The sequence below is a fragment of the Equus quagga genome, chromosome 15, assembly GCF_021613505.1.
Source record: "Equus quagga isolate Etosha38 chromosome 15, UCLA_HA_Equagga_1.0, whole genome shotgun sequence".
In the NCBI taxonomy this organism is placed as follows: domain Eukaryota; kingdom Metazoa; phylum Chordata; class Mammalia; order Perissodactyla; family Equidae; genus Equus; species Equus quagga.
The window spans coordinates 20,389,615-20,414,878 of NC_060281.1; the positions used below are offsets into that span (position 1 = coordinate 20,389,615).

A 25,264-nucleotide genomic window follows, 5' to 3' on the forward strand; every position below is an offset into this window, starting at 1 on the left:
CACTGAAATGTGAGCTCCAGGAGGGCAAGAGCTTTGTCTGTTTCATTCACTACAAGATCTCCAGCCCAGAACAGGGTATAGCTGTAGTGGGTGCTCAATAAATATATGTTACATCAACGAACACATTAATAATAATGAAAATATTTCCAAACACCTGTAAATCATAGGTGTTTCATCATGGAAAGCACTTATTTTTGTACTACTTTTTACCTTTAAAGGGATACATAAATTGTGTTTCTTAAAAAATATCTGTTAGTAGCATTCAATGACTATCACAGAGAAGTTCAGCCAATATATAACACTTGTCTTTTAAGTAGAAAAATCATTCGTTTGTCTTGATGTTCTGTAACCCCTTTAATTACTTTGCTTGGAGATAACCTGTGAACCTCTGGGTAGTGTAAAAGATTCTTATGTTCATTCTACACCTCAGTTCAAAGTATTGGAAAGATTCTACTACTGGTGATCTTTTTAAAAAATTGACACAGTGAAGACATCCTCCTTTACCAGGTAAGGTGAAAGAAATTGCAGTATCCTCAAACTGAACAAACACATGACTGCGCCACAGTCAGCCCGTCCATATGCAACACTACTCTCCTTCAGGATGTTTTACTTACCACATGCAGTTAGCGCACTTAGGGACAGATTGAGGGTGGCAATGTCAGTCCACGTAAAATGTATTTAACTTTTGAAAAATAAGTATGAATAGGTGTTTGACTATTTCTTTAACATCCCAATAGATCATTTTGGACACCCTAAATTTTTTTTCCTGCTTAATCAAATAGAAACCAAGAGGTATATTAAAAGTAAGTCTTTAACTGCTGTGAGATTTCTGTAAATATATGCTTTAATGCCCAGCCATTTTTGCTGTATGTGGTCCAGTTCTCCTGCATTAGGAGGGAGAAGTTCAAGAGTTTTTCTTCATTGCTGATGGACCCTTCATAGTAGAAACTCTCTCTCTTGCTCCAGTTAATCTCTGGGCTTGTTATAGCTTTGCGTGTCTTTACTTTTAATCTTTCTGAGCCACTTGGTTTGGGTGGAACTGTTGTTAACAGCAAATGTAATAGAGTTTTCTGTTTTCCCCAAATCTTGTTTTTTTCTGTAATTTCTTTCAATTGATGAAAGTACCCTACGTACTTTTTTTGGCATAGCAGATATGTTTTATCTTACTTTATTCTTCTATTTTTTATTTTTCCCTGCTCTTTTTCTTTAATTATCCTTTATTTGTAATTTTAGAGTTTACCTGCATTTAAATCTTTTAGTGGTTATTTTTAAATTGTGAGGAAACTAAATATATGTGTCTTCAATTTATCAACTTTGAAAATGAATTAGTGTTTTTTTCATTTGATAAATATGCTTTGAGCACCGATTGGGTGCCAGCTACTGTACTAGATCCTGGATACATGGAGTAGTGTTCATAATAGAGTTCTTTCCTTGACAGAATTTGTAATATACCAGAGAAATAGGCATGGTAATGATAATAGCACAGTCCTATGTCGGACTTCCTACATTCCAGACACTGTTCTAAACCCTAACATACATATCAGCTCCTGTCACAGTCCAACCCAGAGGTGGGTTCTATTACTCTCCCTGCTTTGCAGAGGAGGACCTGACGCACAGAGGGTAGGTGGCTTGCCCAGGGCACAGGCACAAGATGAAAGTGCTGGGAAGGAAGCTCGTGGGTTGTGCACTATCTGGAAGAGGAAAGTAGAGGGTAAGTTTCATATTTCTTAAATTCTGGCCTTTATCTGGCAGAAATTCCTTGAGTTTTATTATCTCGGGATAGCTAGCCTCCCTAATTTCAAGGCTGATAAAGATATTTTGTTTTATTCTTGCTTTTCCTTGGCCATTTCAGGTAATTTCTGAACAGAGCCACACATTTTAAAAGATAATGGATTTATCATATTTGTTTTATAAATGTGAAACCTCATTATCTTAAATCCACAATTTTCAAAGTCTTAGTTGATAAGAAATGAGTGTATCTTCTTTCAGAATTTTTAAAAACACATGAAGGGCCAAGGACACTCAGTTATTCACATACTGATGTGAACTAAATTGCTTAGCTCTTAATCATTAGGTGAAAGGGACTTTCTTTAAAGAATTTTGGTCAGCAAGGAGTAGAAGTAAAGTAGTTTTGAACCTTAGAGTAGAGAACATTAAGTGATTTGCTATATTATGTGCTTATGGGAAAGAGAAAATTTGAGACAGAGATGCTAGGAAGATGAGATTTTGGAAACAAAGTGAGAATATGTCAAACACCAACTTTGTGTTTTCAGAACTTTGCTAATACTGGTCTATGTGGAAAGAGAACAGAATTCTCTTAATTGTGCCCCTCTGATCCCTGCGTAAACTGAGTGTCTGTGGGTTAAAGAGGGTTTAGAGATTGCTTGGGAGCCTAACCACCGTTTAAGACAGTGTTTCTATGAGAAGATGCATTCTGAATTTAAAACAAACTTTTGGGATATAATATGTATATAATAAGTAGGGGGCTTCTGTATTTTAGTTTTAAACATGAATTTTTCTGTGTTCACAAATTTTCAATGAGACAGAGCTGCTTGTCATCTCTAGAAGCTCTTTTATCAAGTTTGTTTGCTCTGGAAACAGAAAACTACTCGTATTAGAGACCAGTACTGAATAAAAATTTGGCCACTCTGCCTGATTTCTTGACAGATCATTTAGGAAGATCATATTTCCTACTGAGTAGAGGACTCCATGACTGCATTTAGGCCTCTATATAATTTATGTCCAAGCTACTGACGGTGTCCTGATGGTAAATTAAAGATGTATATTAATTCGATGTTCTGTTAAATAGAAATGTTGGTTACATACAAGAAAGAGGTCAGTTTTTTCGGGATGAAACAAAATTGTCATGGGAGTTATACTTCAATAGGAGTTACCACAGTTCTTTCTGTGATTGCTGTACAGACTGAACAGAGATCATGGATTCATGGAGAGCCTAGGGATGACAGATAAGCTAAATTTATAAATTCACTTGTAATCCATTTGAAAGTTGTTTAGAAAAATAGTTAACAACATATAGAAAAATTTCTCATGCTGTAAGGAGGTGTACCTTCTAAGCAGCCCAAGGATGGAAATACAGCTGGGCCTCAGGAGCTACAACTCAGACGCCAGTGAAACCAATTTTTTATCCTCTCTTTCTGATCTCTGCTTTTCTCTTTATATAGGCTTAATTTTTCTCTACCTGTAGAACTGCGTTTTTTACTTGATAGATAACTTGCTGCCATCAGGTGCCCCTAAATTAGCTTCATCACCCAGAGAGAGGCAACTCTCTGGATTTCCAATTTCGAATCTCAGAAAATGGCTTCTGACTGACCCAGCTTGTGTCAGTGTCCAGGCCTGGACCTGGTGGTGTGGCGGAAAGGCAGAGCCATGCTGTACCACTCTGCTGAGGAGACTTGTAGGGTAACCTTGCAGCGATGAGGCAGCAAGAGTGGGCAGACAGTGCACTAGCTGCTTACTACACCAGACCATCCATCCATCCATCACATCATTTATTAAAGCATGCCTACATATATTCTAGATTTGATTTTGAGACTGTCATTGTTTTACTTCAGAAATGATTTTCATAATCTAAATTTAATTTCCTTTTAAGAGCTACAGAAGATACTATACAGCTATCTTAGACTTAAAGGAAGATGGCTAATGAAAGAGTAAATATAAAAATCGCACTAAAGTTCACAGAATGACACAGAAAGTAAAATATGCCTCAGTCAAGCTTGTTCTCTTAAAAACTATCCTCACTAAAACTGTAAAACATTTCAACAAAAACATTTCTTTAAATATGTTATTTTAAATACTATATTGCTTAAGCAAATATTTAAATACTATATTAGTTTCTCTGCATACTTGACTTGAATTTAATTCTACCTGTCTGCCAAATATCTTGAAACTCCAAATCCATTTTCATTTGCCAGGTTAAATGTTTATTTTGTTTTCCCACATAATCTGCTCCTTACAGTGTCACAAGCATCCCAAATCTGATTTCTTTTTAATAGGGCCGTGGTCAAGTTTTTTCTTTCTTCAGTTAGCAGTATAGGATGTGCTTCTCTTAAGGAATATGTAAAGGTATGTTCACATTACCTACCTGGGAAGGTGCCTGCTACCTTTGTTAGCTGTTGGAAAATAGGCATTAACCTTCTTAAAGGAAGTTTAAAACATGTCCACTAAATTTACCTATGTTTTTGAAGCTTTCCTATTATTTTCTTATAATCACAATACCAAAGACTTTTCTTGTGCTGTAGAATGTCTAGTTTTACCTAACAAGCGACTCTGTATAGACTAGTCAATGAAAACGTGTTAGGCTAGTGATTTACAGATAACTCACATCATTGGATTATGAGGTTTCCCTTTTCTTCTGCTCATCTATGTATGTGACTCAGGCATCCATTTTTAACTTTTGTTCTTATTTTCAAAGACTATTTACATGCCTTTGAATATTAGTCTCTTAGATATGCTTCTCTAAAAATAACTACTTAATAGCTTTCAATGCATATTTTATTTATATTTTAAAAATAGGTTTAATATTCGTCACCATATGAATTGCATAGTGGTTTTTGCAAAGTTCACTAGTGCATCCTCTTAGGTTTCTTGTATTGGGCCTAATTCACTACAGTAAGGAGCATCTTGAGGAGGAGCTATTTGAATCCATAGTGGTAGTGATCTTCCTATCCTTAACTTCCCTGACAAAAAGTACCTGGGATTCGTTTTTCTTTCTCCGCCTATTATGAAAGTGCAGATTCTGATGAACGCCCCTGTCTCTCTTCCATTATCAGTGTCACAAGGCCTCCTGATTTCCTAAACCCAGTGCCCTTCTGTGTGAGAGGCAGGAGACAGAGAAAAACTTGATGCAATAGATTCAATAGCTCTATCATTGTTACAGGTGAAGTGGTCCACACACACTTTTACAGTTTTAAAATATCTGGCTGTTCCCCAGAAGTTAGGAACCTGATGACTTCTCCCGGTGATATTTCTTCTATCTAAGAATCATTGCAAATAGACTGAGACTGTTTTCCAGTGTGGACTTGAACAGGTTGTCTGAGCTCTTGAATCTCAGGACCCACGGCTCTGAAATATTTCTAGAGATTTCAGGACTTCCCTAAGATACAGGATACCCACAGGACCATAGAATGTCAAAGCTGTATTAAAGAAGAGAGAACTCAGTCACAGTGGGATGAAGCAACTTAACCTGGAGACTCCCATCTGTATTAGAGGCAAAACCAAGACTTTAAGTGCAGGTCTTCTGATTTCCAGGTCAGCATTCTCCTCACTAGTCATTCCAGTCTTTCTCTGATGGTGTAGAAGGTCTCTCAATATTATATAAGAGTATTTCAGAGCTTTAGATTATGATTAAAACTCAGTTGTTGTTGTTCAGCACTGTTAATTTAAAATATATGGAGATTGAGTTGGAATGTCTTCACCCTATAACGTACCTGTCCTTCCTTTTCAAGTATGTCTTGAGTGCTATCTTTCTTGGTTTTTGTTGATATCTTTCTTATCAAAATGAAACAGTGTGTAAATGTAGAACCTCTTGAGAACTATGCAAGGTTCACATTTTTTGCAACTTTAAGTTTTTTTATTAAAAAGTGGAGTATTTTTCAGATATTATATTGTAGCCTGCCTCTTCATTAAAATCCACCCTGCATTTATTTATGTCATGCTCCGAAGATCCGTGTTACTTTCAAGTTCATTGTTCTCAGGATCGCTTCTGCCATCGCCACCCCCAGTCTGCTTCGATTATCTTTTTTGTCTCTGATGAAATTTGAGATTGATGGCTTTTCATTGGCTATATCTAGGATTCCAGTAAAGGGTTAGAATAAAACAGGTCAAAAGCAACATCTTCATCCCGCCCCAGGCAGCGTTTATACAAAATGCATAGATGAAAATGGCAAGGCATTTAGGCATCCATTGGAATGACTCGTCTGTCAAGCCTCTTTTCATATCGCTCACCTTTGTTGAGTTGCTGTTTATCCTAACCCTGACATATGAATAAATTAAATGCGACCAAATCTGTTTCTTCCTAGACTAGAGTGTCTCAATCTTCTTGGAGTTAGGATACTATTGGTTATTTCTTTGACTTAATGTTGTCCTCTCCTTATCCCCTGAAAGCACTCCATGAAGTTAAAAAATATGTAAAATAAATTGCATTTTTAAGAAAAGTTGGTAAGTGACATGATGGGAGAGAATCCTCACTTAAGTTCATTCGAGGCTCCTGTGACTGCTAAAACTCAGGTGTGGAAATCAGTATGCTAGATCACACAAATCTAGTGATTTTTATATCTCAATCATATACCAACATGATAGAGACAGCTACTTGCTACTCAGTATCCATTCTCTCCTTCCTTTGTAACAAAACTTTTATTGATAGCTGGTTATATTGCCATCCAGACAGAATACCACATTCTTCTTCTTACCTTGCAACTAGGTTTGATTGTATGACTGACTTGTGGCCAGTGAAATATAAGCATAAATATTCTGTTGGACTTCCTGTTAGTTTTCTTAAAATAGAAGGATCACCCCCTTTTCCTTACCTTCCTATGCAGATGTGATATCTGGAGTTTTAGAAGCCATTCTGAATCATGAAGACAAAGCCACAGCCTGCACAACATTATATGTCAATTATATCTTCATAAAGCAGGGGCTGGAGGGTGCAGGGAATAAATAAATAAGTAACTCTTAAAAATTGGGAAAAAAATAGCTACAGCTTAGAAATGTCAGAGCAGATGCTGGAGGAGACAGATCCTCGTGACTTCAGCAAGTGGTCATGTCAAGCCTGAACTGCTTGTCTCCAGAATTCATTTATATGAGGAAAAATAAACTTCTTTCTTGCCTAAGCAACTTTAATTTGGGATCAGATTGTATGCAGCCAAAAATATTTTAACTAGTAAAACCTGTGAATGAGCCCTCTAGATTGATAAAATTGTGAATATACTTCTAGAAACTAAGTAGTGCCCTAGGGTAGACCTGTTCTGATATGAAAACTGTTTTAGTTAGCAGTCATAAATGGAAGGCATTTGATGGTTCAATCTATGTGGCAATGATTGGATTCTGTTTTGCCTGATGCTAGTGGAAATTGAGGTTCTCTCATACAATCTCTTTCTAGTCTGTGCCAGTGAAATGAACTCATAAATTGTGAAACAAACTTTTCTTTTTGCCACATCATGAGAGCAGATAATTCTTAGCTATCGTGTGAACTCGTCACTCTTTATGTGTCAAGGAAGCTGTAGAGACAGCGCACCCTAACCTCGAGCACAAGCTTCTGCATCTCTCACTGTCAGTTCCAAATCTCCACTTGGGACAAGGCTAAGGCCTTTTACATAAGACATTTATTTTTTTCCCCCTTGTTAATTTCCCAGCTAATTGACAAAGTAAGTCTGTTTTTTATATTGAATGAATATTTTGTCATGCAGCTATGATTTTCAAAGAACTGTCATACCCACAGGACAAGTGTTAATGTGTTTCAGCCCAGGTCTCATATTAATTTAGAGTTTTGTTTATCAAAACTTATCAACATCAGAAGGTTGAAGAAATCATTCAGCATTTATTAGTATGTTTCCTGTCTCTTAAATTCCAGAGGAAAATAGGGGAAAGGATTTGATTTTAGATTTTGTGTGTTTGTTTGTTAATCAAAATATCCATCCTGCTACTTAAGAAATTAAAATACTGTGCTATAGAAAATAAGTACCATCTGGGCTGTATGTTTTTCTACCTCCTCTAAAGAACACTATGCAAAGGAGGGTATGCAAAGTAACAGGGCATGCTTCATTTAACTATTCTTATGGGATACCTGATGTGGTATAGAAGAAATATTGCTTAAAAGTTGTGTATAAATCAAATTGTAGTTTATTTTATCATATTGTAAGTATGCCAAGAAAACACCAATATAGAAGAATTGTAAGAAGATTCCTTTGTGCTATGAAGAATCTTAATTTATTATTTTGGCAAGGTCATATTTTTCATTGTGTGCATTTTCATCATTTATTTCAATGTTGCCTATGTGTTGGTTTTTTAATTCAACTGCAACATTTGGTCAATCTGGTTATGAAACCTATTGCCCCAGTGGTCATCAGAATTATTAGACTCCTCTGATGGCTAACTAAACTCTACTCTCCCCTCTAGGTCCCTCACCCTGTTCCTTCTTCTTGCTTCTTACTCTGAAAGAGGATGACTGTTCCAGACAGATAAGACAGATGAGTGGTCACAATGTCACAATAGTGTGCTCCCACTTCAAACCTACAAACTAACACACACACACACATACTTCATACATATTCTCAAAGTCTTTAGCCAATGTATTTGTTCCCTTGGCATCATTTTACTAATCAAGGATGTCAGTCATCACAAAAGATTATAAAGTCTTTGTTATAGAATGAGAAAATTTATTTTGTCTGTTACCAAACTTTTTGCCCTGTGCCTGTCTTCTTTCTGATGTTCTCTTTAGATTGCATGATATTAGGACCAGGACATCAGCTTTGGGGTCAGACACACCTAGGTGTTCAAATCACAGTTCCATCCCTTGTCTTGTCCATGGTATCCTTGCTACCCTAAACAAGTTACTTAATGTTTCTGAATCTCAGATTCCTCAACTGGACCCACACCTAGATCTGTCGGGAAGGATTTGTGATAACATATGTAATGCACCTAGCTTAATACCCAGCACATGTGTGTGTAAGAAATAGTAGCTGTCTTTGAAAAAATCTTCTTTATAAAAATGTACATATGGCTAAATTCCTATAGATATGCATACAATTGGAATTTAGTTTAGATACGTGTTCCTTTCATAGTGACTACAATCAGAACCAGTCAAAGAATTTGCAGCATATTTGACATATCAAGTTACTGGAATATCTATCTAACACTGACTGCCATCCCCCAGTAAAATGACTCAGTATCTTCAAAAGGCACTCTGCAAAATAATTCTCTAAAATTTCTTACAGAATCTTGTATTTTGTTAAATATCTTATTTCTCTTAGAATGCATTTCTAAATCTTATCAAAACTGCACATAGCTCAAGTTTTGGGGTTTTCATTTCTATAAAACTAAACCAGTTTTTTTCTTTTATTGCACCACTAAAGAGAATTTCAGGTAGAATTTTTTAGATTATTAAAAGTTTTATAGGTCTCTACAGTTGTAACGTATAGTTGTAATGTCCAGTTGAACTATTTGGGTAATTTTACTTGGGTAAAATTTGCTTTGGTAATTCTATGTATATTCAGATAGAAAATTTTATGTTTGAGTAAGGAGTTTTCTTATGAGTCAGTAGTATAGTGGAAGGAGCACTGGTTTTGGAGTAGGAATATTAAATCTTTCCAGCAATATATCTTACCTTGATGAAAAGCTGCAGAGATTCTCATCCAAGTAGTAAAAACACCTGCCCCTGCTTGGCATCTGAGATCTGAAGGGATAAGGAGTATGTGGAGTGGTGAGGCTGGGCGAAGAGTACACAGGAATTCTCTGTACTGTTTTGCAAATTTTCTGTTAATTAAAGTTATTTCAAAATAAGTTTTTTTTAGGGGCTGGCCCCGTGGCCGAGTGGTTAAGTTTGCGCGCTCCACTGCAGGCAGCCCAGTGTTTCGTTGGTTCGAATCCTGGGCGCGGACATGGCACTGCTCACCAAACCACGCTGAGGCAGCGTCCCACATGCCACAACTAGAAGGACCCACAACGAGGAATATACGACTATGTACTGGGGGGCTTTGGGGAGAAAAAGGAAAAAAATAAAATCTTAAAAAAAAAATGCTTTTTTCAAAAACCACAGAGAGTCAGCTTCAATTGTTCATCTGTAAAATGGAGATGATGATAATAGCTGACCTTCCCACCTCACACAGTTGTTGACAGGATCAGAAAGTAGGGCAATATACATAAAACAAACATGCTGCTCTGCTCTGCTCTGATTCCCCCCCACTTGACTTCACCCGTTTTACCACCTCTGATCTTCCTTTCTTCTTGCTGCCAAAGTTGTCCTTTGCTTTTTGAAAGTTTTTGTGGTTATTTGTTTAAGGTGGAATACTGCCTCACATCACCAAGTTACTAAGACTGTCCTCCTTTCTTCATCTTCCTTTGTAATCCCCTCCACACCCTTTGTGGCGTGACTTCTTTAGGCTTCTTACTTAAGAGCGAGGCCTAATGGCCACTGACATTTAATCAAATAACTGTTATAACACATTTACTCATGAGTAAAGGCTGATTAAAAATTTGGGCACTGACATCTGAGGATGGGAATTTCATCATCAAAAATCTTAACAGAAACCATTTTGTTAAATAACTATAATTATAGGTTTTGCAGTTATAGTTTCAGGGGATTTTGCTATTCTGCATTCTTTGAGCCCCAAGGGGCTGTCTTAGTATTCAGGCTACTTGAAACACTGAATCTGCCAAGTACAGTCGGGGCTGCTTCAGGAGATAAGTCCCTGCAGGACGACTTCTACCAAAGATTTTGAACTCATAATTATTTTAAAGATGATTTCTGTTGTTATTTTTTAAATTAGGTAGACTTTTTAAAGATGAGAATCGAAAATAGACATCAATTTTCTGAACGTAGAGACATTTCTGCTTTTTTCTGGTAATTAGGAATTTTCATTTATTACATTTGAAACAGAAGCAATGTTGATAGCTGTGATTGCTGTTGAATTCTCATCATGATCGTATTTGGTCAAGTATATTTTCTTCAGTGATTGAATCTTGACGTACTCAGGAAATCATGTTCTTTTGTTTTATGTTGACTCGTGCCCTCAGCTAGATCAGCCTCTGTGGCAGGTTTCTATTGATGAACTTGCTCATTTCTGACTCATGCAAACAACTCAGCCAATTATGAGAAAAGACACTTCAGCTTTAAAATGATGAAGAGCATTCTCTTTAAAGGAATAAACAATATGATTTGGTTTGTTTTGTTTCTAATCTTAACTCAGATGGTGTCCAGTTGTAAAAGCCTATTTTTCCTCTATAATATATATTCCCCTAAGAATTTTTCCCAAAGTGGTGATTTCATTTCTTCACTAGTGTGTAATGTAATAGACTTCATTATTTATCTTTTCATAGTTTCATCTTTCTCTTTGAATTTTTAAAGCATGTGTGATTCAGATTTACTGTTAAACATATTTTTTGTTATCCCCATTTATTTCAAAATTTGTTTACAGCAGTATTTTCTTCCACTGAAAATCCCTAGATGAATAATTAACCTTTGTACTGGGATACCTTCTTAGTTTACTATATGAAGAGGGTTTTTTTTAATATTTTATAAAGTGAGAGATTGAAACTATCAACATAAATTATGAACAGTGAAGACTATAAACTGATCTTCTAACCCTCATTGAGCCAGTTCTCTCTGCTACTCCTAAACGTTTCTGTCGGCAATAATGTAGCTTTCAGACGGGGAGGAGGACCCTGACGGGAGGGTAAATGTGGCGTGTTTGTTCTGGTGCATGTTTTAGGAGCGCTCTGGTCTGGGCCCCACAGATGACCTTGTCGTTTTTGCAGCAGACCAGGATGTCAGAACCAAGGAAGGATTTAATACAAATGACACAACGTGATTGCATTTTAAAAGCTCACTGACTATTGTGTGGGGATTAGTTGTTCCTTCCGTATTGTGGTTGTCCTGTGACTCTCAGGTTTGAAATGGCCTCTGTTTTGAAACCAGATGGAGAAACACAGTGCTTGTTCCTTACAGGGCAGGCCACACAAGATAGCACAGTGGTTTTCAAATTCTGTCCTTCAATTCTTTTTTTTTTTTTTTTAAAGATTTGCACCTGAACTAACAACTGTTGCCAATCTTCTTTTTTTTCCCTTTCTTCTTCTCCCCAAATCCCCCCAGTACATAGCTGTATACCCTAGCTGTGGGTCCTTCTAGTTGTGTCATGTGGGATGCCACCCCAGTGTGGCCTGACGAGCGGTGCCATGTACACGTCCAGGATCTGAACCGGCGAAACCCCAGGCTGCTGAATGGGAGTGTGCGAACTTAACCACTTGGCCACAGGGCCGGCCCCTGTCCTTCAGTTTTTGATGTTTCATTGAGAAATACTTGCAGAGGAGAAGGCAAATGGAGGGCTCTAAGTCTCCTTCCCTCACCTCTATCAAAGCATCTCAGCCTTTAGCAGTTTCATTTGTGAGAGTTCATGGTAAAAAAGAGCATAGACTTTGGAGTAAGACAGACCTGGTTTCAGATTGCAGCACACCTTACTTGCTTAGCAACCTTAGACAAGTTACCTAACATATCTGAGCCATCACTTCTTCATTTTAAAAATAGGAATCATGGGGCCGGCCCCGTGGTGTAGTGGTTAGCTTCAGTGTACTCTGCTTCAGTGGCCCACGTTCACAGGTTCAGATCCCGGGCATGGACCTACACCACTGTCAAGCCATGCTGTGGCAGTGACCCACATCCAAATTGAGGAGGATTGGCACAGATGTTAGCTCAAGGCTAATCTTCCTCAGCAAAAAAAAAAAAAAAAAGAAAAATAGGAATCATATCTGCCAATTGAGGTTATTGGAAGAATTAAAAGAGATAATGTAAAGGACCAGGCATGGCACCTAACACAAAGTAGAGACTCAACCAACATTAGTCCCCTTCCCCTTAGACTAGTGGTTCTCAGTTGGGTATGATTTTGCCCCAGAGGGGACGTCTGGCAATGTTTAGAGACATTTTTGGTTTTCACAACCCAGGGAGTGGTGGGCAGATGCTGTTGGCATCTAGTGCGTAGAGGTTAGGGATGCTGCTGAAGATCCTTCAGTGCATAGGACAGTCTCCACAACAAAGGATTATTCAGCCCCAAATGTCAGTAGTGCCAAGATTGAGAAACCCTGCCTTAGAGGTATTAACTTTTCTATATAGAGAATGTAGAAAAAATATATACCTTCCCCCAGTGTTTATGAAACTTACTATGTGTCAAGCTTTGAGGATTTAGCAGTGAATAAAATAGACATAGTCTCTGACGTCAGGGAGCTGACATTCTAGTTGGGGAGAAGTAGACAGTAAGCAAATAAATATATAATGTAATTGTGGCAGATGGTAGTAAGAGGTGTGAAGAAAAATGAAGCAGGGTAACAGATAGAAAGTGACCTGGGGGAGCTGCTGTTTTGTATAAAGTGTCATAAACAGCATCTCTGATAAGGGGCCCTAAAGGAAGTGAGAAAGCAAGCCAGAGAGCGATGTGGGGTTAAGATATTCTGGACAGAGGTGTAGCACATGCAGAGGCCCTGGGGTGGGAATGTGTTTCACATTTTCAAGAAACGTTAGGATAGGCCAGTGTGGCTGGAGTGGAGTTGGTGAAAAGGAGAGGGCTAGCAGATGGGATCAGAAAGGTAATAGGAAGCCAGATTATCTAAGGCTTTATAGGCCATTCTGAGGATTTCGGCTTTTATTCTGTGTGTGATGAGAAACTATGAAAGTTTTGTCATAAATGACATCCGATTTTCCTCTTTCAAAAGACCACTCTGGCTGTTGTGCTGCACACAGACTGGCAGGAGTGGGAGGAGGAAGGAGGAAGGGTGGGAGCAGGAAGCCCCATGAGGAGACTGTTGCAGGAGTCCAGGGGGGAGAGGATGATGGTGGGCTGCACCAGAGCAGCAGCAGTGAAGGTGGGAGGTGATAGAAAGTGTTTTTTCCAGATATATTTTAACGGTAGAGCTGATGCAACTTGCTTAAAGGGAATTAATTGATGAATTAATCTAAGATAAAAGTTTTATTTTCACATGTAAACAAAAATCCTTATCAAAAAAACTCAGTTGTATCACGTAGGAGCAACAAAGGGGATTTCGAACAGGGCCCTCCCGTGTTCCTTCCAGAGTCCATCTATCCGTGAAGAGGCGGGTGAGAGCCCTGCCGTGCTGGCAGGCTTCCCCTTAACGGGGTTTTCCTTTAAAGGGGCCAGACTTCCCACTATGTGAGTGAAGCCAGCCTCTGTTCGGTATGCATGCTGGACTGCTTGACAATTTGATCTTGGCTAAATCAGAATGGAACGGTCTACAGCTCTAACTCAGCGTTAAAGAGAAAGTATGAACTAAATTTTGTGCAGTAGTGGCTCTGTACACATAGTTTCTAGGCAATGTTGTAAAGTTTTACCCTAAATGACTGAAATATTTAACAGTATATCTTCATATGTTTGCTAGACTTTAAAGCCATGTGGGCTCATCTGGATAGTGTGTAAACCTATGAGAATTTTTAGGAATATTATGAAGAATACCTAAAGAACTTACACAAATTAATGTAATATGGTCACTTTTGGATATACAGCCAAATAAAAACCACAGAAAAGGGTTACAGCATCCTCAGTTAGGCAAATAAAGAAGAGATCAATCTTATATTGCTTTAAAGAACTAGTTTAGGCAGAAACTCACATAGTTTTTTATATTACTTGCCAACTTAGTTATTACAGAGCATGTTTACAGTTTTAGGAAAACATTAGTAAAAAATAGTACTAACACTACATGAGAATTTACAACTAAACATGGAATCAGGTTGTATGGTACTAAGTTATTGGGGGAAAAAAAGATACTTTTCTTAGAGAGCACACATTTTATCCCAGGACAGGAAATAGTTTATTGTGTATCATTTTCCCCACTACTAGCTTAATAAATTCAGATTTAAAAATTTTAAATGGGGGCCAGCCCAGGTGCATAGTGGTTAGGTTCATGCACTCTGCTTCAGTCGCCCAGGGTTGGCAGGTTCGGATCCCCAGCACCGACCTAGCACTGCTTGTCAAGGCACACTGTGGTGGTGTCCCACATAAAATACAGAACGATTGGCACAAATGTTAGCTCAGCGACAGTCTTCCTCAAGCAAAAAGAGAAAGACTAGCAACAGATGTTAGCTCAGGACCAATCTTCCTCACACACACAAAATTTAAATGGACATTAAGCCAATTTTAAATGTATTATTTTGATTTTAATAACAATTATGTTTTCCTTATATAACCAATTCATGTTCATTCTTGATAGTTTAAAATACATAAAAAAGAAAACCTTGGTTAATATATTTAGGATATAGATATTAATATACCCATAGGGTATAGACCCAAAAAACCTCACTATTTTGAAACAACTCTATTATGAATTAATACAAAAATACCTTTTTGTGTTTTTCTCAATCACTGGTGCTTTGTATTTGCTGAGAATTACTTATTTTTAGCACAAAATTCCTTTTACATCACTTGAACATTCTCCTAGAGTCGACAGCTATTTCTTTAGGAAACTTCATATGATTACTATAATACATTCTTAATACCTTGGACACATAAAATTGGTGTATTATAAAGGTCACTCTGGGGGAACAAATTAGCACCAATGGAAACCTTTATTTTTTAGGCTGTGAAATAGAAAATATACTGTATTTTTATTCAATTATGTAATTCGGAGAAAATTCTGGGTCAAACTTAAGTGACCTTTTGACTTCAAGATTGCATCAATTAGGGTACTGAGCTGACTCCATAAATATTCCAGGAACATTCTCCCCAACCCCCCTCCCCCTCCCCCCCAGTCTCTCTCTCTCCCCTCAACCGTTTCTCTTGCTGAGATCATGTACCCAAGCCTATGCTGTTTCTCTGTGATTTTTTACCTCTCGAGTAATTACTTTGATTAGTTTTGTGTGCTTGAATGTTTATTTAATGATCTCCTCTAAGTCAAGCAATAACTCAAAAGCAAAGACTTCTTCACTTTTAAAAATCTTTTTTTTTCTGATTTTACTTAAGAAAAAATTAAAACATTACTGAAATGTGTGACTGCAAAAGGGAAAGTTCCCTATAATGTTACCCCAGAGATAAATACTTTAAAAAGTATAATATATACGCTTCCAGAGATTTACACATGCTCACATGTATGTGTATGTTTAAATATAAATGGGATCAAGGTTCACACATTCTAGTTGGCAATTTGTTTTTTTCAGTTGATAAAACATACTCGAAGCTGTAATCTTTGATGAGACAAAAGTAGCACCCATAGAAAAGTGCAGGGGCATAGTACTGTCTAGAAGAATGAATATGTTTCAGAAGAGAGAAATCAGTGTGACCTGGGGTCTTCAGGGAAAGCTTCCTGGAGGAGGTGCTACCATGTGCATGGGGGGAGGGATAGCCAGCACAGTAATGAGTGAAGGGCAGAGGACAACAAAACATGGTAGATGTGACAAAGGGCGACCGACTAAAGCAAAGAATATGTTAGATTTTAGTGAGAACAATATCTGCCTTCATAGACTGGGCCGGATTATAGCTGCATTTGGAAGCCAGGCATTTGAGCTTGAATTTGATGCAGTAATCAACTGAGAGCCATTTGTTGAAGTTTATGAGGCAGAGGAAGGAAAGTGGTGTGGGGACGGAGGAGGGCCTGCTATGGTGAGGTCTTGCTATGTGCCAGGGCCTTTTCTCCATATTTTTATTTAAAGTGGTTCTACCAGATGGGTCGGGAGAGTTAAAATATTTGGAAGGAACCAGCCAGGAACCTATTGGAGTCCTCCAAGCCCCCAGTGATGAGCTTTGCAGGGGGCGTAAAGGCAGGGAAAATCCACCAGATGTTTTGAAGAAGGCTTGCTTGACGTTTGCGGAGCAGAATCTATTAAGTTACAAACTGACCCAGCAAGCAGAAGGAGTGCTCGCCTGGCCACCAGGTGCCTCTGCAACAATCCAGGTAAACCCTTTAAAAGCTTCCTGGACCTCAGCTTTCTCATCTGCAGTTGGGGATATAGTTTCTAAGTTTCTTCAGCGTTCTATGGTGTCTCCTGATCTGTTAGTATTCTTCTGCACATGGACCCCAACATACGTGAACAGGCAGAAACATTCCGTAATTCGCATGTTGTCATGTTGCCGGATGCTGCCGCCAACCACTCCATTTGAAGTTTTCAGGCTCAGCAACCAATTCCTGTCTAACATGAAGTAGCTGGTAGATTACCATGGGCATTTGGCCTTTACCTTGTAGAAAGGACTTTGCATTTCAATTGTAAGATTTTTAAGAGTAATCAAAATAAGATTTTTTTAAAAATCTGAGGTGGAAGTAAGAGCAGATAAGCTTTGGCCTTGGTTTAAAAGTTATGTTCTGTGAGTCTGTGTTGCTAAAGAAAGATAAATGTCATGTGTCTTGAGAAGCTGCCAAGAGATATGCCAGTACATAGCTTTTGTAACCTTTACAAATGCTTCAGTGAAAGCATGCAGAGAATTTAAATGAAACTACGTGCTGTATGAGCAATCCAGCCTCAGACCTCAGGCTGGTGTAGGCAGGGGCGCAAGGGCTGATTGTCATTGCTGAAAGCATTTTTCAAAAGCACAAGCCATTGCACATTAATTGAAATTAAAACTGTTCACTGAAAATTTAAATTAACAAATATACACTGAGAGTCTGTTGTGTTTAAAGAAAAAAACTGAACAAACAAATTATACTAGTTATTGCGTCTGTAGGGATATTCGCTTCCCTGTTTTCATTTAGGTGGGACCTAGAAAATGAGTTCATCTGCCATGGAATTCTGCCTTCTGATTTTGTTGTACAATAACCAGAAAAAGCTGTAACTTCTTGGTAGTGAGATGAGTGATTATTAGCATAACTATACTCTTCTACCTTTTTAAAAAGCTATTCCAATTAAATTTCAAAATATTGTTGGGTGTGTGAGAAATTTTAGGAGTAATTCGTTCAAAGGTAGTTTTTCCATATATTCCCCTATGTGGTAATACTGTGCTATGTTGTAACAGTAGTAAGGTTTAATTTCAGAAAAGCCTTTGAGTATGTAACATGTTTTTATGTGTGTTCAAGAGCACTGTTGATACCTAAAGAAACCAAGGAGTGGGCAGAATGGACAGATTAAGCAGAAAACAAGCTGGACTTGCAGGTACAAGAGCCTGACTAATCCAGAGCTGACCTTAGGTTGATGCGGAGTCTGAGATCAGGAGAGTACTGTGTAATTTGAGAACGTTCAGTGTGGACAGAAGCTGTAATTAACCAGCTAGGATAACTCAGTGATGTACCTCAGAGTAGGTCATTTAGGACCCAAGTTTTACTTCTAGCTTTGCCTATTTATTAACTATATGCTTTAAAATTGTTTTTAACTTCTCTAAATCTCAGTGTCCTCACCTGCAAAATGAAGCTATTAAAACTGTTGATCCGTAAGGTTGTTTTGCTGCTCTGTGTAAAGAGTAGGCATTGTTATTCTGATCATGCTGTTTTACTAGGTTTATGATTCCCCCCGCCCCCACCCTGGTGTCTTTTCCCAGCGATTTCTTACACTACCAGGAATAGAAAAGGATTGCCAACGTGCACTTTAGTGAGGATTGGAATGGGTGATCTGAACAGAGGCAGAAGGGAAAGTGGAATTAGGACAATACAGAAAGTAAGAGCCAAACTTATTTGATAGTTGGCCAATGTCTTGATTTATGAATCTCTGCCTTAAAAAACTGCCTACCCTCTCTGGAATTTGTACAATTTGATTACGCATATTTCTAAATAGGTTCTTGGACCCAGTTCCAACATCTCAGGGGGGGTAGGCTTCACCACACTGACAAGCAATTCTTGGTCACCAGCAGGGTTTCCAAGAATTCATCTCAGTTCAATTCAGTTCTGACACTATCTGCCTGGAGATAGTATCAGATTCCACAGGTTAAGAGTTCAGTCCTACAAGGCTGCCCCTGATTGGGGATGCCAGTTGCAAGCCCAGGTTGGTACCTGTGCTTCTGACCCACAGGCTACAGATGCGAGGTTCCACGACCTGCCTCCTCCTTGGACTTCAGATACAAGTTGCAGGTCCAGGTTGTTACCTGTACTTCTGACCAACCGGCTCTAAATCAAGAGGTTTCCAAGACCTCTTCCTCAGCTTTGATGAACTTGCTAAAGCAGCTCACAGAACTCAGAGAAACATTTTGGTTACCAGATCACCAACTTATTATAAAAGATTATAACTCAGAAACAGCTAGGCAGAAAAGATGCATAAGGCAAGGTATGGGGAAAGAGCTTGGAGCTTCCAAGCCCTCTCCCATGCCAGTCTCCCAGCACCTCTATGTGTTCATCAACCCAGAAGCTCTTCGAACCTTCTCTTTTTGCGTTTTTATGGAGGCTGCATTAGGTAATCATGGTTGAGTAAACCGTTGGTGATTGGTGATTGAACTCAATCTGCAGCCGCTCTCTCCTCCCTGGAAGTCAGGGGTTGGGCCTGAAAGGTCAACCCTCTAATCACAGGGTTGCCTCCACTGGTGACCAGCCCCCATCCTTTGGTGCTTTCCAAAAGTCACCTCATTAACGTAGCAAAAGACGTCTTTATCACTCTCCAAACTTAGAAAATTCCTAGGGTTTTGGGAGCCAGAAATGAGGATGAAGACCAAATATATATTTTTTATTATAAATCGCTATATAACAATTACAGTTCCTGATTTTAGATCAGCCAACAGGGAATTATATGCATTTCTTTTGCCTCAGTCCCTTTCTTTTGGTTGTTTGAAACAATTGCTGGGGAAGAGAGAGAAGTAAACAAAAATTCGCATAGTGAGCATATCTGAGTCATCCTCAGCATCATCAAATCCAGGTGGTGTCTCTGATTTCATCTTGAGCTCACTTGACTGTGCTGTGAATAGCATGTGTGCACTGTGTCATATAATATTCAGGGACATTAGTATTAGTATGAGTGCTTCCCAACATTTTTCATGTCATGGAACACATAGAAAATGAAAATATTTTTATGCCACACCAAAGTAAATGGACAAGGCAACTTGTAGCCAGATACCAGCCTAGAGATTCTGCTGCCTCAGCCTTGTGTGACATCCAGAAGGTAGAGGGGAAACACTATCTCTACACGCCTGTGATGTGTTTGCAGCACACCCATGCACTATTAGGTCCACCACAGTTCCTACACTCTGCACTAGGTTATCCCCGGGTTGTGCCTTCTGTGCTGACCAAGGGCCTCACTAAATTCGTTTTCTCATGAACAGTTTGGGCAGGTTAATTATAGTGGCTCCATGATACATTGTAGAGAGACAGTGTATAGAGTTGAGAGGATTCCAAAGAAAAATACTGGAGTAAAAAACTACTATAGGTTAGAGACGGCTTTTTGTAATGAAAATAGGCTTGTTAGGAATTGGGAGTCCTGGGCTTCAGTTCTAACTTGGTCACCTTTTGGTAAATCACTTCTCTCTGAACCTCAATTTCCTTATCTTTAAAATGAGAGGGGTTGAACACTATAAGCTTTAAGCTACCCTCTAGCTCTCATATGCTGTGGTTTTGTACTGCCTCTAAGTCTTTGCTGTTAAGTTGGCTGCTTTGCGCTGTTTGCTGTGTGCTGGACACTTTGTAAATAGTTTCCTATGCACACCGCAGGGTCAGCTTCATGGGTCTCCTGAGATCAAAGGTTGCTGTTTGGATGCTAGAGGTATTGAAATCAAACTAAGATGCTCAATGAAGAAAAGAGAATAGACACTGCAGAGAGTGTCCGAAAGGAATGAAGCTAGCTGGACTAATCTACAGCCCTTCAATATCTTTCGCATGCAATCAGATGATAGGCTTTGCAGTTCAGAATCTTCCAAGTAGCTAAACGCCTCACTTAATTAAAGCTGGCAACTCTGGCAACCGTAACCTCTTAGGGTAAGTTTTCCTAACTTTCATTTCCAGGAATACTTATTGCGGATGTGTCAACTATCTAAGCATACATACAGAAGCCAAATCTTGATTGTCCAACTTGGTAGAAGAAAAGTTAGTGTTAAGAATCCTTTGAGGAACTTTCTTTTTCCGTGGTTGTCTGCGTCCTTTCTGTCTAGCACGTGTTGGTGGATGAGACTGCCTAGCTAGAGAGTAGCAGAGAAGACCTGGAGGGGTGCACAGATGATCAAGGCCTGGCTTCAGGATGGTGATAGTCATTCACCCTGATCATAGACTAAAATGGTGGCATTTGTTCATTCTACCAGTGTTTGTTGCTTATTTACCATATGTCAGATATGTTCTAGGAGCCAGAAATTCAAACCGGAGAGGTTCCTGCTATATATAGTCAGACACAGACAGACAGACAGATATACATACAGACAGACAGACATAATACATACATTAATGATACAATGTTATCAGTCTTAGAGCTTTTTCTAATAAACACGTTAGTAACAGATTTGTTGTGTACAAAACACACAAAGTCTCCCTTGCTTCCTGTTTTTCATTAGCAAACACTTATTGAGTCATGTGTCAGATACATTAAAAAGGACAAAACTAGGGGCTGGCCCCGTGGCCGAGTGGTTAAGTTCGCGCGCTCCGCTGCAGGCGGACCAGTGTTTCGTTAGTTCGAATCCTGGGCGCGGACATGGCACTGCTCATCAGACCACGCTGAGGCAGCGTCCCACATGCCACAACTAGAAGAACCCACAACGAAGAATACACAACTATGTACTGGGGGGCTTTGGGGAGAAAAAGGAAAAAATAAAATCTTTAAAAAAAAAAAAGGACAAAACTAAATTGTGCATTCAGATATCAAAAAATATTTCTAAGTACGTAAACATTCAGCCAATAATAGACCCTTAGGGAAACGTGATGTTTCCTTAACATGAGGGTACGTATGCACATATATATGTAGACATATATACATATACATGCATGTGTGTGTGTGTGTGTGTGTAATATTTACTTGTCTATGTTCAAAAAGGATACTTGAACCTAGAGGGTAAATAGACAAGAGAAGTCTAGGTTTGTGTCACTGCATATGTGTGTTTGTGAGTATGTGGGAGGGCGGAGATTAGGAAGGAAAGGAGGGGGAGAGGGGAGGAAACAAAGAAGGGCAAAAAGAATCAGTGGTCTTAGAAGAAGCCACAGGAGTTAGTAAATTTTACGTTAACTCCCACCACCCCATCTATCTTTTCTGTATTAAGCTGCAGCCAGTACACTATTATTCACTCCAAAAACTGATTTATCATTGGAATTAAGTTGACCACTTACCCAAATCAAACAAAATGAAAAAAGAATAATTTCAGTTTGAAAAAATATAAAAATATCTACAGACATTGGAAGTGGTACTTATGTACTCCAACAACTATGATAAAGAAAACTTGCTGAAAGTCCTTCCAAAGCAGAAAAAAATTTTAAATCTCAGGGAATTTTTTCCTTTACTGGCCAGAAACTCATTCCAAGAAGTACTAGCCTGTCTCATTTCAAAATGCTTCCCTTGCCGAGGAAGCGGAAGCGGTCATATTCTTTCCCACCAAACTATGGGTGAGTTATAATTATCCTACCTCTTGTGGGACAATGAAGCGGCAACATCTGCTATACTGAATCCAAAAACCCACGGAGGAAACTATACCACACTGTGAATCATACCTGGACTCAGATTAAAGGATTTGTGTTGTGTTTACCTTTTTCTTTATTTTCTTTGCAATTTGAAATATGGATTTGTTAGCTCTGGCTCCATGTTCTGAGAGGAAATATATGGGTTCCATTTGTTGACTCCTATTTTAACATTGAAAAATCCCAGCTTTACGGCAGATGGGCAGTAATAGTCAATAACAGTTTTTCTGTTTATCATCATCGCCTCACAGTTTTCTTTTTCTTTGAAAGGGGGTACAGTTAAGAAAATTTAGAAGTGCACAATCTAAGAAGTGAAGCCATTTCTTTTTTCTTTCACTATAGTGACCATAACAGAGGAGTAGAAAATGGTATTTTAAACTTTATTTCCAAAAGAAAAAAACTTCAAAACTACTACTTGTAATTTCATGTATTTTGGTATTTATGTTGGTACTAAACTGTTTACCTAGAATAAGGAAAGGAAAATGGAATTCCAATTCTAAGTTTTAGCTGTGAAATGTATATTATAGTCTGCTAATTTTAAAAAAAAATTTGTTTTTATCATTGTTAGAGAGCAGAAAGACAAACTCGAATTATGGATTCAGCTCAATATGCAGAATTCTGTGAAAGTCGGCAATTAAGTTTCTGTAAGTATGTGTTTAACTTTGCTTCATTATATGTTTAAGAGATTATGTGTTACAGATATACTCAAGTATGACGCAATCTATGTGAACATGATGAGAAAATTTGACCAATTTGAGGAGAAATTGGTGAATTTAATGTATGCATACTTGTAACTGTTACAGAAACAGCCTCTGCATTGTCGGGGAGCCTAGAAAAGATTTTACCCCACTCTACTGTTTTGCAGTTAATAGTATTAAGAGATTTTAAAGGGTGCTAGTAATACATAGACAGCCAGTTAATTATTCACGTTGCTTTTAGTCAGAAAAATTCCATTTTTCTTAGTATTCCCATTTTACTTTCTTTCCCAGTTTCTTAGTCATGTTTACGCTATTGCTAATTATACTTGACCCATAATGGACTCTAGCAGTGGTCATGACATTTCAAAGCCCCTAATATTAATGAATACCAAATCTCCATTTATTTATGCATACTCATATTACCACAAAGGAACATATTAATAGTCTCTTCCATTTTTGTCTGTAACCTGCTATGGCATGCATTCAGCATTAGCCAAATTCATTAGTCCAAGCTCTTGGAATACTAATAACCTAGTGGTGAAATTAGTACTGTCCCATCACTGCCCACAGGCTTACTAAAAGTACATTAACGCTTATGATAAATGGTGGGCTAGATTTGTAGGGAAACGTCCTTACAGCAACAGTTCAGTGATGACTAAGACTCTGGGGGTAAAGGTCAAAGAGTAAGTGGGATGAAAAGTCCGGTTCAAACTCTGACCAAGTAGCACATGACCCTGGTCTGAGGGATTATAGACACAATGGTGTCTTTAAAGGAAAAGCTATTATGTGGTCACAATAACAACGTAGTTGATTTGGAAAAAGAAAACGAGAGCTTCATTTATAGATCATAAAGTGCAAATAAATGACACATTTCAAATAGTGCCCCATGTAAATGTCAGTAAAATATAGGAAAACATGTTTGGGAGATTTTTTCCCTAACTAAATATACTTTGCAGTCTGACTAACAATTTGGCATCATACATCTGTGAAGCATTAAGTAAATGACACTTCAGATCATGGCAATTTCAGCAAATGAGAGGTTTTTGTATTGTAATTTTTAGGTTTAAAAATGGCATTCAAGTCTTTTATAAGTATAAATCTCCAGTTTATAAAGTAACACTTAGTGCTATTGAACTATTTTTTAAAATCATATTTTAAATTTAATTCATTTAAAGGAAAAGAAGTACTATTTCACACTAAACCATAAAGTCATTGAACTGTCCTATCGCACCTTTTGTTTGAAAGCCAGATTTTTATTGGCTCAGTTTTTTGTTTGTAACTCAAAAATAAACTGTATTAGATTAAAAATTAATACTTTCCCTTTCTGTATAAAATAACTGTAGTATAAACACTATATTCTTAATTTTTTATTTTCTTTAAAGAAGAAGGATTTGGGCACTTAAAAATATTTTTTTATATGGTACCCATAGGTGCTTCATTATGAAACCTTAGTGGGAGAATCTGTTTTATAGGCCAAAATGCTGTGGCTGGGAATGCTTAATCCAAGTGGTTCAGCAAATTCAGAACTGATTTCCCATCCTGGTCAGAGTGTTAGGCTCTTTTCATTCCTCTCCTGATAAATTACCAGGATATAGGGGTTGTGATCCAGCCATATGTGTCATCTTCAGTATTTGACCATAGCATTCACTAATTGGGACTACTGGTACATTTTAAAATAACAAGTCTATAACTTTATAGGCTGAGGCTAAGTTGTAGAATCAGAACACTGATCAAATTCACCAATCTTTTTTTTGGGGGTGGGGGGCGCCGCGGTGGGAGATTAGCCCTGAGCTAACTGCTGCCAATCCTCCTCTTTTTTCTGAGGAAGACTGGTCCTGAGCTAACATCTGTGCCCATCTTCCTCCACTTTATACTTGGGACATCTACCACAGCATGGCGTGCCAAGTGGTGCCATGTCTGCACCTGGGATCCGAACCAGTGAACCCCGGGCCGCCGAAGCAGAACGTACACACTTAACCACTATACCACCAGGCGGGCCCCACCAATCTTTTGTTTTTATATTTATATAAGTCCAGATAGTCATTTCCCTTAAAGTCTTTTAAAATCTAATGTTAATATCAATGTTAATATCAATTCACAAAGCTTTAATTTAGTTTTAGTTTGGTACATCTTTCTCTTATCCTTTCCTGTCAACTTTTTGTTTTGTATGTGGATTTTGTAAACAAATATCTAGATTTTCTTTTTAGTTAATTTGAGAGTCTCTTTGTATTTTAATTGATGAATTTAATTTATATGTATTTAATTGCTTAGACATTTGGGTTTATACACACCGCCTTATTTTGTGTTTTAAATTTAATGTGCTTTTTTATTTGCTTTTCCTCCTC

General features: G+C 38.1%; 1 protein-coding gene across 6 annotated transcripts in view; it reads left to right on the forward strand.

Annotated features, from left to right (window-relative positions):
- The window catches only part of SUPT3H (SPT3 homolog, SAGA and STAGA complex component), a 467,131-nt gene that overhangs the window by 337,942 nt on the left and 103,925 nt on the right, over window positions 1-25,264 (forward strand). For all 6 annotated transcript variants that reach the window (XM_046639750.1, XM_046639752.1, XM_046639747.1 and 3 more), the window contains one exon: window positions 22,790-22,865. In XM_046639750.1, coding sequence (XP_046495706.1) covers window positions 22,790-22,865 — 76 coding nt within the window. The remainder of the gene's footprint in view (window positions 1-22,789; window positions 22,866-25,264) is intronic.